A 16,755-nucleotide genomic window follows, 5' to 3' on the forward strand; every position below is an offset into this window, starting at 1 on the left:
TGCATCCATACTCAATGGGTGTAGCAGATCTAGGTGTCAAAGGGACCTTAAAACAGCTAGAGATTTTTTGCAAGATCTTTTGCGGACTGAGGAACTAATCTATGCTGCTAAGTCATCTATGTTGCACAGTTTTTCTCATGCATAGTCAAGACGTATGTGTCTTCTGAAATACCATTTCTATTCCAGCACATAAATTCCTACAATAGTTTATGAAAACAGAATTTGTGTAAAGAGAAAGTTTACTGAAGCTGTTCTGACTTTTTACGGATAGTTTCATATCATATTTTAATTTCATATTCTAAAAGTGAATATTTCATATTATAAGAGTATAATGTTTTTTACCATTTCTTATAAAACGAATTTTTTGCACTGCACGGAAAATCATATAAAACAGGCTGTCAGAATTAAGTTTCTCTGAATTTTTTTACCCTAACAATTTTTTCTCTTCCAGAAACACAAAGTAAGCACCCTACAAAAAAACCCGAAGAAACCAAAGAGGTTCCTCTCAGAAATCATTCTAAACAACTTGCTCAACAACCCTTCTCAAAAACTCAATCCAGAAATACCATAGGACGAACTTTTCCCAAACTTCCTGAAACACCAACAGCCCCAATATATCAAGAGGCTCTTTCTTATACTTGTAGCATGTAAAACTGTCAAAAAACTGAAGTGCTTTCAAAAATTTGAGTTATACATGGGGTGAGGGAGGAAAATGGACTTCTAAGGGCAGGGATAAACCCAATGAAAAGAGAAAACTTATTATTTACTGATTTTTTTTTCTGACTTTAAAAAATTACTCTCTAAAAGAAGTTACTTTATATTTTCTTCATGAAAAGCATCTAAAGAGTTCTCAAATCTGACTGACACCAACCATAAATTTTATGATGTTGAAAAAATTGATGACAGCACAAGAAATAGGTAAAAATTTGTAATTTTTTAAAAAAGCTTTGATTAGAATAATTTGGGTAGAATGTTTTCAGTGCTTTCCCAAACTACTACCATGTAAGAGCATAGGAAATAAAAAAGAAAATAATGGAAATGCCTAAAATGTTATCATGGCTGAGGGTGGAAGCAGAACAAAAATAAAAGCTTTCTTTTCCACCAAAATAAAGATATTCCAACCACATCCGTAAAGTACAATTATAGCCTTATAAAGGTTAGCAATAAACAGGGAACAGAACATACCTGCCCTTCAGAGTTGCTCCCCCAAGCATATACATCCCCTGTAGATGATAAAGCTAGTGTATGCTCTGCTCCTACAGCTATGTCTTCGATGAAGATTCCCGATAGTACTGGAACTTGTTGGGGTCTGTTGTGATTCCGAGCTCGACCTTCTGGCAAACCTATCAGGCGATCTAAAATTGCAAGCACATGTCTATATATGTAAAGAACATTGAAAAGTTAATTTTACTTGCAGGCAGAAATCAGGGAGGGACAAAAAGCAATTCTACGTGCTCTTGGAACTGGGACACAAGTGCAATTGAGAAAGAAATCTAGCGTATGTTTCCTACAAAACAGTGAGAAAGAAATCTAGCGTATGTTTCCTACAAAACAGTGCTTCCTACACCGCTCATTAATATTGCTAAAGCTGTTATTTTCACTTTAAGTCTGAAACAAGATCAAGTTCTATTAAAAAAGACTTCTAGATCTAAACATATGGTTTTATAATACATATGAATTAACTGACTTGAGAAGTTTAAATACGTTTAATTCAAGTGCACTTGGAAATTCTCCTGTCCAGATTTTTAAACAACTTGTGTAGGTATATGCTTTATTAGACAAACTTTTAAGTAAACCCAATGTTTCTAGACATGTGAAATTCAATGAAGTTTTAGGAAAACACTCTTCAAAAAGTAAATTAGTAAACTGAAAGGCTATCCTGAGATCAAAGTAGATAGAGCTACAAATCTAGATTTTAGGCCTATGTTAAAATTGCATTATTGAAGTTCCAAAATTCAGATTAGGTCAGCACAAATCTAAAAAGTAGCATTAGGTCAGTCTTATAAATACATCTTAGTATTCTTCCTTTTCACTTGCAATACACACAAACCTATAGATGGAAAAGTCCAAATACCAGATTGTCCTACCTTGTCCAAAAGTATACACATGACCATCTTTCGTGAGTGCAACAGAGAATTGGGTTCCACAGGCAACTTTTTTAATTCCAATTCCACAAAGAATATCCACTTTCTAAGGGGTAAGTGAAAGGAAAAAGAGCTATGGTATTATGAGGATATAAACAGAAAGCAAATGTGAATTTAATCTGTAACTCCTGCTTCCAAAAAGAAATTTTATAATTCCCACTGTGCAATGCATACATTGTAGGATTACTCCAATTAATGCTTGTAAATCAATACAGGAAACTGAGACACAGTTTTCTCTTTATCTTTAATGGAACCAACACCTTATTCTATGTACAATGATTCAAAATACCTTTTATTACTAGGAGTGAGCAGGAGTGGCATGGGAGGAAGTAGATGAGTGTGTAAACAACCTTCCCCCCAAATTCCAAAATAAGAAAGCTCTCCTCTTTAAGCTAATCCTAAGATTTTCACTATTTGTATTGCCACTGAAGCAAGGTCACTATTATTTACGTGAAATCCTTTAAAGTATCAGGCTCAGCAGAAAGTATCATCAGAATTATTTATTCTAGATTGTATTAGAACAGTATAGTGGGTGGAATTAATAATTCAACTTCTGCAAATTACACTCTGAACACTGTGTAACACGTTTAACAACACTGAAAATTTACGCAAAGAATAACTTCTCTATGAATTCTAACCTGTGGTGAGGATTTTGCAGTGGAATTTCCCAAACCAAGTTTACCATAATCTCCATCTCCAAAAGCCCAAACCATTGAGCCATCTGTTGACACAGCTACAGTATGATTGAGTCCACAGGCCACCTGGTTGAGAGAAATACGTTATTACCACAGTTTTTTGCTAACTTACTACTAACTCAAACACCCCACGTACCTTTAAGACAAGAAAAAAATAAGTATCGTTTTAAAACCATTAAAACCTCCATTGCTTATTACAGTGTTTTAAAGACATTTAGGACCACAGTAGTATTTTTTAGGTATTTGCTTCCTCTCAGCTCCTAGAATCAAAGGGTAGTATTATGCTCATTGTTTCAGAATACAAAATAGCTCATGAATTCATGCTTAAAAATAACTAAATCTTGAAATGTTAAAATATTAAAAAACATGGGCAGTTTTGTAGAAAGAGGATCAAGAGAGTCCGGGAAGTAATTATTTAAAAAATTATGCATAGTCAAATTCTGCCATCATAATCAAAATACAAGCCAAGGTTAAAAAAAACCAGAACACTTAAATATGTTGAAAACATCAGCTTTAAACAAAGGTACATTGCCAGTTTTAGATAAACCATGCCTGTCCAATCTGGTAACCTTCCAGCGCCGTCACTCTTTCTGGAAGTTTCTTATTGGAAGTATTTCCAAGTCCTAATCGACCATAATCACCATTTCCAAATGTAAAAAGTTTGCCATCTGCTGTCACCACGGCTGAGTGTTTGAAGCCACATGACATCTGGAAGCAAAATAAACATAACTTTTACATACATTTTAAATTTGGGGGGAAAGTTATATTATCTATTACATGTAAATATGTAATATCTTTTCCTCCCCTAAACTATATTCACTTTGTAAAGAGCTAAAATACAGACATTTTAGTATTAATGATTTCTCCAACAACCTATCTCTTGTTCTTCTCAACAAGGAGGACAGGCAGGTATTTGCATGAAGAAAGGCTTTTAGGTGTTTTAATTATTTTTATCAACTACTGTTTTCTGCAAACAGATTGCTTTTGTTGTATGAATATTTTGCATTTTTATAAAGAAACCTCCAGTCAAAGCCAAATACGTTTTTGTGTATTGTTATAATGCACACTTATTACTTAGGAGGAGGTCTCGATGACCAGTTTTGTAGGTCAAGGACACCTGACAAGGACCAAGGGAAACTTCTAAATTGTGTCTGTATTTTGACAATCTTTTGATCATCCCTCTCTTCCATGCTCTTTCTAATTTTCGGTCTTCTCCAGTAACAACTGTCAATTAACATCACATATCAACAATGAGCTCTGAGATAGTAACATCCTTCAAATGGAAATTATCAACTTGGTTCATAATGCCTAAAGAAGTAAAAAGTTGCCTGTTTTCATTCAGTATATGAATTCAAACTGTCATGACTGACATTTGTTCTGGAATGTTCCTAGCACTAGGTTACCATGCCTGCAGTTTGTAGGAGACAAAAAATATTTTGGAACCTGCACCACTTCTTCTCCTTGCAGAGCCTCTATTTGTCTAGGCCTGCGCTGTCTGTCGCTGTTCCCATGTCCCAGTTTGCCATAATCTCCATCTCCCCAGCTAAAGACTTCGCCACTTTCTGTTAAAGCCATGGAATGTCCATCAGATCCACAAGAGGTCACCAGCTGTGTTACAACAAAGCCTGTTAAAGAAAAATGAGAAAACAAAGTTTAGAATAAACTAACGAACTCTTAACATACATTTATCCAAGTGCCCCTAGTGGTAGCCAATTAAGTCTGGGGAAAGGAACCAATCAGAATAACAGTTTTCTTGTTATAGCAATTTATTTCTTTTTATTTTGAACAAAACCTTCATCATCTTATGTAAAACCTATGCTTCTGGCCTGCCATTAGTTTTGAAATGAAATGTTCCTATCTTGAGCAAATGCTTTTCCCTGAAGCCTTCTTAAAATTAAGGAATTTTAACATATTACTACTTAAATCTTAAAGAGAAATAAACATCTATTTATTTGTTCAGTTTTTTAATTAAAGACTACAATATTTTACTGTGTAAATCTGCAAAAATAGCATCAACACAAATAATTTTATTAACTACCAAAATGCTTATTTGTGCTTTATCGACTCATTTCAAACCCAACAATTTTACCTTGCAGTGCTGAAATGACTGTTAACACATGAAGATCATCAGAATTTCCTTGTCCCAATCGCCCATAGCTCCCTTCTCCACAAGCCAAAACCGTACCATTAGCTTGAATGACAAAAGTACAATTCTGACCACAAACCACCTAGTTTAGGAAGACACAAAGGAGTTTTAATGATTTTTGTATTAGATGCAGCAACACTGTAATACCTGCATTACAACGTACAATCTTCCTTTTAGATTTTTTTTCTTTGTCTTGTTATATCAAGACCACAGACTCCTTTGTCACACTGCAAATACCTGTGCGACAACCCTATTAACATAAGACTTCATTCACCCCATGTTTAATGGGGTTTTGTTACCCAATTACATCATAATAAAATCTACTTCACTGAAACTTGCTACTAGTTTTGGCAAACCTTCTTCCAGTGAGAGAAATCACAATATACTCCTACCTGAGATTGAGTTTTGATGTTTCCATGCTGAATGCCAATGTTATTTCAGAAAACAAAACAGGCACATGTATTACGTTAAAGCTGTGCAGGTATTTTCAAATCATGCTCATATCAAACAATTTTGTTTTACCAGATTTCAGTGGCTTCTTGGTTTGAATTTGTGAAATAATTATAGACGACTTCTTTAGTGAAAACACGTGTTGTGTGTTTTCAAACAACAAATCGAAAAGACATTTAGAGAGAAATTTTGACAAACCATAAAAACAATACATGCTAAATCTTTAAATATAGAAGCACATGACTGTTTTTAAAATTATCACCTGCTGAGCCTGAGAGAATGAAGGTGCTGTTACTGGTATCATGACATTCCTACCAGCTTCTGCTAACTGTCCGTGTCTTCCAGCTCCCCACAGATACACGTCACATTTGCCTCCCAAGTGCCAATCCTATGGAACAGCATGAAAGAATGCTTTAGAACAGGATTACTTTCAATAGCTTACAATTTTTAAGAAAAATTAAAAAAAAAACCCAAACAAACAAACAAACACCAAACAAAAAAACAAACATCAATTTTACTAACCTCTGGCCTTGATGTTGCCCAAGACATTATCTGTTCATCCATACCATTAATCCATTTACTGTTATCCTACACAACAAAAGCCATAGTTACCATATTCCATTCAAGAGATGCACATTATTTTGCTGTTATGTAATATATATTTTGCTTTCTAACTAAAAACAATATTGACATTCAAATTATTCTAAATGGTATAGCAGTAAGAATGAATGTATGCACACTCAAATACTTTATTTTCCTCCATAGGCCAAGTTTATTTCCTTACTACGCCTATGTAGCCATGACACTGTTATCCATGACTTGCAATCAAAATAAAAAAATTCAAAATTCATGATGAAGTAATCTTTTCCTATTTACTGATGCTTAGGGCTTTTTGAAGTTTTAATTGCAAACACTAGCTTAAAATGTTATAAGCTTGCCGATAAAAAGTTCTTAATCCAAAATTTCTATTTTGGTTTACATATCATAACAAGTCATAAAGACAATTGACACTATCAAAATCATGTGGTGTAGAAATATGCCAAAATGTTACTCTAAAAATAGCATGGTAAAGCTCTACATTTCTTGCTTCTATCACATGTGAAGACTACTGTCACAGTTTTGGGTTGTTTTTTGTTTTGTTTTTTAATATGCAACTGACTTGCACTCATGACTACACTCACAGGGAGCAATCTTTACAGTATATTCTTACCAGCTAATTAAAAAATAAACTTACACTTATTGCTGCTGCTTATGTTAATGAATATATATCTTTACAGTTCAGAGATGTTAACTGCATCATACCCGATACTCAATAACAACATGCTTCGCTGTTGAGACAACATAGCACATTTTACCATTAAAAAAGTAAGCTCATCCTCTGGAACAGGCTCCAGGTCTGGAACAGTGAAGGATTCTGGGAACTGTGCTCCCTTGGCCAGGGCTTCAGCAGCTTTTATAGTAGTAGAGAAACACTCTAGCCAGGCCCATTCTGTGGGATTCCAGGCTGAAGGATCAGGGAGGCAGTTCTGGTGATGAGGTGGTACCGGGGGATTGCACAAGAGCTGATCTAGGTGAAGGCCCACAGCAAGTGATGCCAAGCACTGCATATAAGGACTATGAACAAGCTGGTCTCCGCAAACAACATGGGGCTAAAGGTGAGGGGAGGGGGAGAGAGAAATTGAACATGCAAAGTTAGAAATATATATTAATCAACTCAGAAATAGGAGTCCTTCAAAGCTAGTCCTGTAGAAAAATACCGTCCTCCATGCTTAATCGAAGTTCTTCTAATATTTTAAATATTCTCAAATTAGGAGACCACTAGCTTTGAGAATACCTAAAGACATTTGCAAACAGGATGCGGGAAAGCCGTCTGGATTCTCTGTGGTGAAAGACTGAAACCAGCTGAGATTCAAACAGTGACCTCATGTCAGACATGAATTTTAAAATGTTTGCATTAGCTCTTCTTACCTTTTCATAAGCATACTGTTCCTGAAGCATTATTGGCAAACGTTCCAAGAAAGCTCGCATGCAAGGAGCCATATTTAATCCCAGAACTCCTTGCTGTTTCAGTGCAGTCCTACATGTTGCAAGGACGTGATTGGAAGATATCCACTCTGATGTACAGTTCACTACCAACACATCCTGTTTAATAGCAGTCACAAGACACATTAGAAACTAAAAATTCATAAAGCAGGATTATTCAGCTCCATTGATTTATCACCAATTATCTTAGTTTCTATAGGGGCCAGAAAACACACAAGCTTGAACATTTTTTCTCTGTTGGTGAATAATCTGCTGACAAATGCTAGAGAGTAGCCATCTCCATTTGCCACTTCCTCACATTCCCATGGCAACACTACGATTATCACTCCAAGGAAGAGCACAAACACGGTAATATGCAGAGTTCGTTTCAGTAAATGCTGTAACCTTACCTTAGTATTTAGTTTAGGTGTAACCTTAGTTTAGGATTTGCCTTGTAATATGACCTTCAATATTAGGTCTGAATTCAGAAAAGACTTTCAAAGAATCCCAAAATACTTAGAACCACATGCAGCCTGACTCTACTAACAGGAGACATAACTTGTGCCGTATTTATCTTCATTCACAAAAAATACCATCGTTTTGAATAATCAATTTTATGAAACTTTTGTTCAGATGCCAGAAGTTCCTGACACAGCAAACATTAAAGTAAATTCTGCTGCTCCTTAAAATTTCTGAGGTTGAGGCTGCTTTAGATTAAGTTAGATCACTGAAGTATCTTATTTACTGGGGAATATGAAACATTTCTTCATGCTGCATAAGGGGGAGGGGAGGGAGGAAATCTGTCTTCTGCCTATTTTTGTTGTCCATTTACAGCTGCTGCCATTAAACAGATAAGCTCATGTAACCGGTGTGCAGCATCCTTTATAACCACCGGCTCAGAAGGATTCCATCCTGTCCACCCAAATTAAACATGGGGTACTATCAAAAAAACCCAGTCTTTTTAGGGTCAGGTGATAGTTGAAAGCCAAACAATGTGTCTTGAAAATATAAGAGTTAGATAGAGACTTCTATCTCCATATTTCAAAAAAAAAAAAAAAAAAAGAGAGAAAAAGAGAAGAAAAGAAAGGAAAAATAAAGACAGACAAATGGCATTTTCTTTTAGCAAAAAAAATTTGAAAGAACATTACTTTAACATATAGTGTCACCTTTGATCTGTTAGAGCAAGCAGCTACTCCAACTTCAGGTATCCATACTGCAGTCTGAATAGCTCCAGAACCTATCACAACACTCTGTAATACCGAACCATCCTAAGGAAAGAAGTGTTTTGAGTCAGTGTGTATACACAGCTACTTTTCTGTTTAAATGCATGCAGTCACATTGCTAAGGGATGATATTCTCCCAAGCTGTTCAGTAACTATTTAAAAACTGAAAGGTTTATATTAAAGCAAAAAGAAATCTAGCGTTTTTATCATACAAAGGAGATAACATAATTAAGGATTTAGAAGTGTTTAATAATCCACATTATCTGACTCTTGGAAAAGTTCTCAAAGAGAATATTGTTTCCAACTATACAGAGTGGCTGGTTCTGCAAAGCCTAACATGACCAAGCCTACAGCATGAATCAACAGTAGAACCATAAAATATAAAATACTTCAATGTTAAATCCAATTTCAATTTATATTTTATTATTTATAATTTAATACCATTATTTTATACCATGCTTTCTCTAATGTTTCTAACATACTAGGGGGAAAAAAAAAAGCTACTCTGATGCCTTGGCCATTTTAGATACGCATACTAAAAAAAGAATCATGCCACATCAAAGATGATCTTACCCGTAAAGACCAAATATTCATGAGACCACCAAGTCCACCAGATACTAATGCCAGTCCATCAGGACTGAATGCAACAGTCCGAACTGGAGTAATATGTCCTCTCAGTTGAAATACACACTTGACTTCTACTGCTTTTCTGTATCCATCCTGCAAATTATTTCATAGTTACAGAACACTGAACTATTCACAGAAAACAAAATAGCATAACAGCTTCTGTATTCTGCAATAAATACTGATCATCTGTAGAGATGGGGTAATTTCCATAAGATAATAAAAAAGACCAATGCTATGATCATATTTTACAAATATCTTTACCACATTATCTTTTCTCCCCTTACAAAATGCCATCAATATTGAAGACCACATTACAATTTACGTAGGTGAAATTAATCTTGATTTAATTTTATCTAGAAACACTTTTAAACTCTTACTAAATTTTAGTATAAATTTATCAACTTTAAAAAAAATGAAAACAGATCAAAATATAATCTTTAGCCAAATAAAATTCATTTAAACCTGTGATTTTTCATTTCCTGTTCTGAAAATGCCTGCACATACGCAAATGCAAATTTTTTTTAGCAAATGTCTTCTCTCAGGAAATGTTGAGATTTGAGTAACTCGCTCACACTCTTCTCCCCCAATTTTGGAGCGAGCAAAGAGAATTTCTTAAACACCAAGTTTACTCCTTTTACCTTGGCACTTGTTTCTTGGTCCCACCATCCTTCTAAGCAAGTTGAGCTGGACTGCAGTGTGATTACTATGTCCTGGGGAACAGTCCAGACACACACCAAACCATTGTGGCATCCTCTAAAGGAAGTCAGGATAAATCAGAAAAACAAAGAAAAGGTATTAACTTAAAATATCAGTAGTCTTCACCACCGTCCTATAAAACTATACCGTATCAATTAAACTAAAGTGGAAAGGCATGTTCCCAATGGATAAATGCATTTTTTCCTATTTCCCCCACCCCGTAGCTTTTCAATTTTTACTAACACCAGAAAAAAATCTCAGAAAAAATATTTTAATAAAACAAAAAAATTTCAAGCAGGACCACCATACACAGGTCTCATGGCATGGAGAAAACAGCTGGTAACATGACCAGAGCCACTCCTTCCATTTGAATTCTGAAGCCTCATGGATCTCATGACAACTGGCTTACTGAATTAATGTTATTTAAAAAAAAGACAAAGCTTTTCTTTGCTCTGAACACTAAAGGCTGGTAGAAAAGACCTGCAAAAGAGCTATAAAAACAGTAAAAAACATTACATACGTAGCTAGTAAAAGCTGTAACTTGGGTCCTTTCCCTGGAAGAGCACACCAGGCAATACCATTCACAAGAGCCGGATGGGACAGTGAATGCAGACGTCTCCAACATCCTCCCATGTATCCCCAGAGTTTCACTGTTTCTTCTTTGGCACATGTCAGGAGAATCTTACCAGTTGGATCCCACTTCATACTAACAATCATATCCTATTGGATTTTAAACAATTAAAAGTCAGTATGAAGGAACACAGTAAGAACAGAAAAAATTTACCTCTCAGAGCTAATGTAATGTTTATTTATTAATAACAAAAAACATTTTATTCTCAAATAAATCATTACAGAGATAGTGAGTTGCAATGATGAAATCATAACAATACTTTTCAGAACTATCAAATTAAAATAAAATCCTAGGTTCCTGAGAGAAACTAAAGGGAAAGCATAGAAAAAAAAAAAATGTTCTCTTTTCATTGCACACCTTTCTTGATTTTTTTTTCCCCAAAGAAGTAGACAATTTTTCCTTCTTTTTTTATATTACAAAATTGTAGTATGAATTACCTTAATGGTACAGGGTTCATAAACATATTAGGCAACGGGCCAGATGTAGCTTTGAGTCTAACTGAGGTAGGAAAGGAGAACAGCCCACAGTGAAAAAGGCAAGTATAGTTTTATTGTCACAGCATGCTCACTTCTGTGACTACCATGCTTCAAATACTAAGACCAGTTCATGGAAGCACTCAAGATGCTTTTACTACACCTACACTTGAGGAATTCTCCTCTTAGCCTAAGAAATCATTTATGGACTATTAATGACTTATTATTACATACTAGCCAAGCGAAGGATCTAAACTTTTGCTGCTGCATATTTAGAAAAACATATTTGCTTTGCACAGGAACTTAAGCTTTACAAAAACGTATGACATAACCAAAATTAGAATTTATTATGAGCACTTTTACAAAATAGAAGTACTACAGTCTTTTAAATCCAGACATGCATAGCTGTGTCCTTAATACACTTCTATTGCTGTATGTACATACACTTCACAACCTCTAATAGCAAAAAAGGCTATAAAATTTTTCTTTTTTTTTTTAATTTGATAGACTGTTCCTTTAAAATATATTGTGTTTAATATGTGTATCAGAAATAAGTATGTGTTCTTAAAATAATTTGCACTTGACTTTATAAATAGCTTTCAAACAGAAAATAGCTTAAACAGATCTTTACCTACAAAAATTATACATTATTTTTAAAAAGACTAACTCTACCTTATGTGCATCAACTAGAACGATTCCTCCTTTTTCAAGCGGTTCCTTTGTTCCTACTAGCAATTTTCCATCTGAATAGCCAACTGCAAATGGTCTGTCTTCACTGAACCAGGCAAGGCATGTGACAGACACTACGTAAACAGACAACACAAAATTAATTAAACTAAATTGAACTTTACTCCTGCCGAAGAGGTTTTTGCAGTGCAATTGTCTAAAATATGAATGCATAACAACTTCCCTCACCACCAAGGTTACTCAACATACTTTTGGTCTGAAAATTTTCTTGAATTTGTACAGTACAGTTAAAACTGAGCGCCACTGTAATGACAGCTGTTGAGATGATTTTGTGATAGTTTTTTCTTCTTCTTCTTTTTATTAAAATAATTGAACTTATATTCCTGACATGGTGAAAAGAACCAGGCTAGGGAAAAGAAAAAAGTAGACTGACTCTCAGATACACGTGTATCTAAGAAAGGGATGCTTCTAAGAAAAGTATTGGAAACAACTGGAGCCTTTCTTAGCATGTAGATACTGCCTCACTTGATTCTGCCAAAAAATCTGCAAATTTCCTGAAGAAGCAATATGCAAAACCACACAATGCTACCAAAGATGAGCTACTTGATGTCCCCTGGGACTGGAACTACAAAGGAAAAAATGGCAATAGTTCAGTAATTCAAATGACACTGACTACATGCTATCTGTAGACAGAGCAGACACTGCAGGGAATCTATATGGATTTTATACGATGGAAAGGAATGTCAGGATTTGACTAGGTTGCTACAAACTGTTTGCCTCTGCTGTAGGGGAATCAGGGTGCAGATGGAGATCCCACAGACTTTTCTCCTCCCATGAACGCAAGTGAATGATGCTTGCAGGTAAAGTACCAGAAGTCACATCCCATGAATAATAACAAAAAATTGAGCTTATATACTTGCTTAATTAAAAAAAAAAGGGGGAGGGTGTTCATAATTTATTTTCTACTTAAATACAGATACAGTCACCTACCATCCTTTCTGTAGCAGTGTTCCAGTTCTAGCCGGTGCATGGTTGAAATATCTACAACTTCAATAAGACCAAGAGATCCATCCATACGACCAATTAATAATAATTCTGGAGCATCTCCTGTCCATGCTGCAACTGGCCCTTCTTCTGGCCAAGCTAGAGCAGATACCCAGTGAGGCTGAAGATCTAATAATCCTTTTCCTCCTAGGAGCACAAAAAGTCTTTTAAAACTACTTCATCTTCATAAAGAAAAGAAAACAACAAAAAAACTTTCCATGGGAAAATATCAAGAGATCCTATTTAGAGCTAGGACATATTACAAATTCATGTAAGTTACAAGCCTACGAAGCAATGGTCCACTAATCTATGCAAACATAAAATCTAGCTAACAAATCTCAATTATCAGTCAAGTTACATGGTTTTGTTAAGGAAGGAAGCTAAGTTCTTCAGTATTCAGTAAATTTATACTTTTCTTGTGGACTGTCTGTTTGGGCAGTGTAACTGGTGATTTTCATAGGTGCAAAACAACAGAATGAAGTTTCAGAGATTACAAATGACAAAGTGATTAATATTCTTTCTCTCACAGGAGTTCTAAAGGTATTATGCTGGATTAGTCAATTGCAGCACAAATAACAGTAAAAATATAAGACAATCCACTTAAAGATGCTCGCAAACTGAACCAAGGAATTGGAAAGAGCCTTTCCTGGATCAGGGTCAGTCCTCTCTATCACAACGCAATCTCATAAATTCAGCTAATTCATTTTATAGTATTTCTTCCCCCGGTGTCATCCCTCCTTATAAAATATGCGATCACAATCTTTTGAACATTAGAAACTTTCTTGAAGTTATTCATGGCCAATTTATTTACATTTCTTCTTGTGTCAACACTATCCATTTGCTTACATAGCTGCTTTTTCTCCCTGGGCTTCTCCTAGAGTTTATCTTCCTAATGTATTTATTTATAAGCTTCATCCTCCAAGAATCTTTTGTTCAAATAAATAAACCAAGCTCACTTATTCTACTCTCATTAGAAGACATTCCATCTAGCTTGGATGTCTAGAGTGATGCAGTCCTTCCCTCCATCTGTTTCAGTCAATTTTTGTATTCTCCCTGTTGCATGTACAAACATAATTCTTGCAGACTATAGAAAGATAGTATTTACAGACAAAAATTGCTAAGAGTGATCAAGCCTCACACCTAAACACTTCCGATTCAACAAGAACTCATATGCTGCTCAGTTTTCTACTGAATTAATTGTAAATCACACATCCATTTGTGGTTAGCGCCATCCTGTAATTAAATGTTTAGAAGATATTACGAAAGATGGTAGGCATTTAAACTGGAGAGCACACACAGTTAAATACTTTGGTAAATAAATATTCAGTAACTTAGCAGCTTCCCTAGAAATACATTGTATCATAAAGTGTCACAAGTAGCTAAGAGCATACCATTGACTTGCCATATGTTCACCATCTTTTCTGTAGCTCCAGCCAGATATTTGCCACTGATGCTCCAACAGACAAGAGACAAGCTAAGGTCACTGGGTGATCCTAGACTTTCTTCAGAATCACCTTCTCTACAATAGAATAAAATAATGCAATTTAAAAAAGGGCATTTCCTTTAAGCAGACAGGAAAACATAGAATTAATGAACTATCTGAGTTAAAATCTAGAGGAGTCCTGCCATCACTGCAGATTTACGTAACAAATTTTTCTGCTCATAGTTCTATATTCTATTTAAAACCACTTTGGATTACAGAATGAGATACCATTTTTTTCCACAGTGAGAAATTTGAAGTTAGGTTTCAATTAGAAAAATAAGTTTAATTATCTTTAATTTTACCTATTTATATCTCAAATTTAAGATCTTTGGTGAGGGAAAAACTTTCTGGGAAGTCATGAAATGAAACAGAATAGCTTGGACAACAGAAGTGAACGTACATCTTGCTTTCAATTCTAGCTTACAATATTGTTACACTGTTCTAAAATTCTACTTCATAGTTTGCTTCAGCCAACTGTAACAGGACCACCGGTACGTTTTAAAGTCATACATGACAGGAACAGTTTTTACTGGTTTTAGTAACAGGAAAATGAAGGCTAACATTGCCAGGATGCATATTGTAGGCCAAATACTGTATCACCCCTGTTTTTTTGAAGATAATGAGGATGCATACCTTTGGTGTGTTCTTGCTTAAGCAGGAGACATTTAATTTGTGAGTACAGCAGGTAATGGGATGTTGTAACTATTATTAACGACATTAACTTACTAACACTATTAACATAAAAAGTTAACATAACAGGTAGTAATACTGTATCAGGGAATAGTAATCTAGTAGCATTTAAATAACATTCCTCTGAACTCAGAAAACCAAAAAGTATTCTCACAGAAAGAGGATATAATTCTATCAAAAAGAAGGAATAATGTCTTTTCATCTGGTCATCTCTAAGGGCTAAAAAAAATAATTCTACCTTTAAAGATGAACTGGCACTTATCCACTGCAACAAAGAATAAAAACAGAATTGTGTTGCATTTGTATTTAAAGTCATTATTGAGACTGTTAGGAATGAAGCCCACTAAAGTACTGAATTCTGAACCTCCTGCACACTTTTCTGCCACAAGAATAATAGATCATCGCCGTTAAATGAAGATGCCACGCTCATTACTATCTTCTGAAGTCAAGTTATGTCATTCTGTTTATTCCTTTTAAGGCAGCATCTAGCAGCAGCAAGCAAACATGAACTAAAATGACCACTAAGAAATCATCATGAAACAACCTTCTAGTTCACTATTGTTTCTTCATTCTCCTGAGTTAAACTCACCTAAGCTGTACTAAAGAATTAGATTTTAATCTTTTCTTTTTGTTTCTTCTTTTTTGGACACATCCAAATGATACAAAAGTACTTCCCAGACACGCTCATGAAGAAGAATTACGTTCAGTTCCTGAATCCCAGAAGTCACAAATTCTTTTTTCACACTGGATCAAACCACCACACTCGTAATTATCATGTTATATGTTGGAACTGTCCACTGGAACCCACTGAAGGGATATTCACATTTTTTTCATATGACAGTCCCTTACAGTTTTTATTTTACCCATTTCCCATTACATGAATTAATTAAGAATATCTTTAAACAGCTTTAACACAATCTTTTTATACCAACTTATCAGCTTGATATTTAAGTTCTGTTTTCAGTTTTAAGCTATTTAATTTACTTTGCATGCCATAAACACAGCAACAGTCCCAGAGAAAAAATGAGAGAATGTCTGTGCAAGAGATATTGCAGGGTTTGCTCTTTTCATTATCTTGCACAATTACAGTTTAAATTAAATATCTGACTATTATAAAGAATCAACTTACAGCTTGTTGAGCACACACGTTTGTTGCAATGAATACTGCTTCTTTGTAACATTCCACACTCTTATGGTGCCATCATTTCCACTAGTCGCCAAAAGTCCCTTTTTATTGCACCAAACACATGTCATGACCTACAAATACCAAAGTAATCATGGCACAACTGGAATTTAAATATAAAACTTAGGTATGTTTCTTCATTAATATTAAGCAAACATTAACCAATGGGACAGAGCATTAGCTACATGATTGAAATACACTGTAACAATCAAACAAGATATATTTTCTACTTTTACAGTATTGTGTACTGTAATTAAGCATGATTTATAAGGATGCTACACTTTGTTCAGACCCATGCTCCACAGGCCACTATTGCACAGAATACTGGACAAAGACGTTACTACTATGACAGAAAAATTAATGCAAATTAAGATCTAGTCTAAGAAAAGATTTAGGGTGATTCTGCTGACTTCATGTACTGTGAGAATATTTTCACGTCCTCCTTAATTGAAGCTTCAAAGCTAAGCATTTTTCTGCATCAGAGATATCCTCAAGCAATAATTTACTTTATCACCAAAAAATTACTTCTCGTGGGAAATCATTTCAGTCAGTATATTTGTA

At 34.9% G+C, this 16,755-nt stretch overlaps 1 protein-coding gene across 18 annotated transcripts in view; it reads right to left on the reverse strand.

Annotated features, from left to right (window-relative positions):
* The window catches only part of HERC1 (HECT and RLD domain containing E3 ubiquitin protein ligase family member 1), a 104,514-nt gene that overhangs the window by 6,720 nt on the left and 81,039 nt on the right, over positions 1-16,755 (reverse strand). For 16 of the 18 annotated variants that reach the window (XR_012675257.1, XM_075160340.1, XM_075160335.1 and 13 more), the window contains 18 exons: positions 16,141-16,268; positions 14,230-14,357; positions 12,785-12,985; positions 11,780-11,910; positions 10,524-10,723; positions 9,946-10,060; positions 9,254-9,400; positions 8,624-8,725; positions 7,404-7,577; positions 6,791-7,084; positions 5,958-6,023; positions 5,698-5,823; positions 4,929-5,067; positions 4,283-4,464; positions 3,392-3,547; positions 2,783-2,905; positions 2,088-2,190; positions 1,186-1,355 (listed from right to left, as the gene is read on the reverse strand). Coding sequence is in view for 17 of the 18 variants with exons in the window: in XM_075160340.1 (XP_075016441.1) it covers positions 1,186-1,355; positions 2,088-2,190; positions 2,783-2,905; positions 3,392-3,547; positions 4,283-4,464; positions 4,929-5,067; positions 5,698-5,823; positions 5,958-6,023; positions 6,791-7,084; positions 7,404-7,577; positions 8,624-8,725; positions 9,254-9,400; positions 9,946-10,060; positions 10,524-10,723; positions 11,780-11,910; positions 12,785-12,985; positions 14,230-14,357; positions 16,141-16,268 (2,685 nt within the window). In the remaining variant the exon portion in view is untranslated. Of the gene's footprint in view, positions 1-1,185; positions 1,376-2,087; positions 2,191-2,782; positions 2,906-3,391; positions 3,548-4,282; positions 4,465-4,928; positions 5,068-5,697; positions 5,824-5,957; positions 6,024-6,790; positions 7,085-7,403; positions 7,578-8,623; positions 8,726-9,253; positions 9,401-9,945; positions 10,061-10,523; positions 10,724-11,779; positions 11,911-12,784; positions 12,986-14,229; positions 14,358-16,140; positions 16,269-16,755 lie in introns of those variants that run through there. The other 2 variants (XM_075160349.1, XM_075160347.1) reach the window with 2 other exon arrangements.

The sequence above is a fragment of the Calonectris borealis genome, chromosome 11 (genome assembly GCF_964195595.1).
Source record: "Calonectris borealis chromosome 11, bCalBor7.hap1.2, whole genome shotgun sequence".
Lineage (NCBI taxonomy): Eukaryota > Metazoa > Chordata > Aves > Procellariiformes > Procellariidae > Calonectris > Calonectris borealis.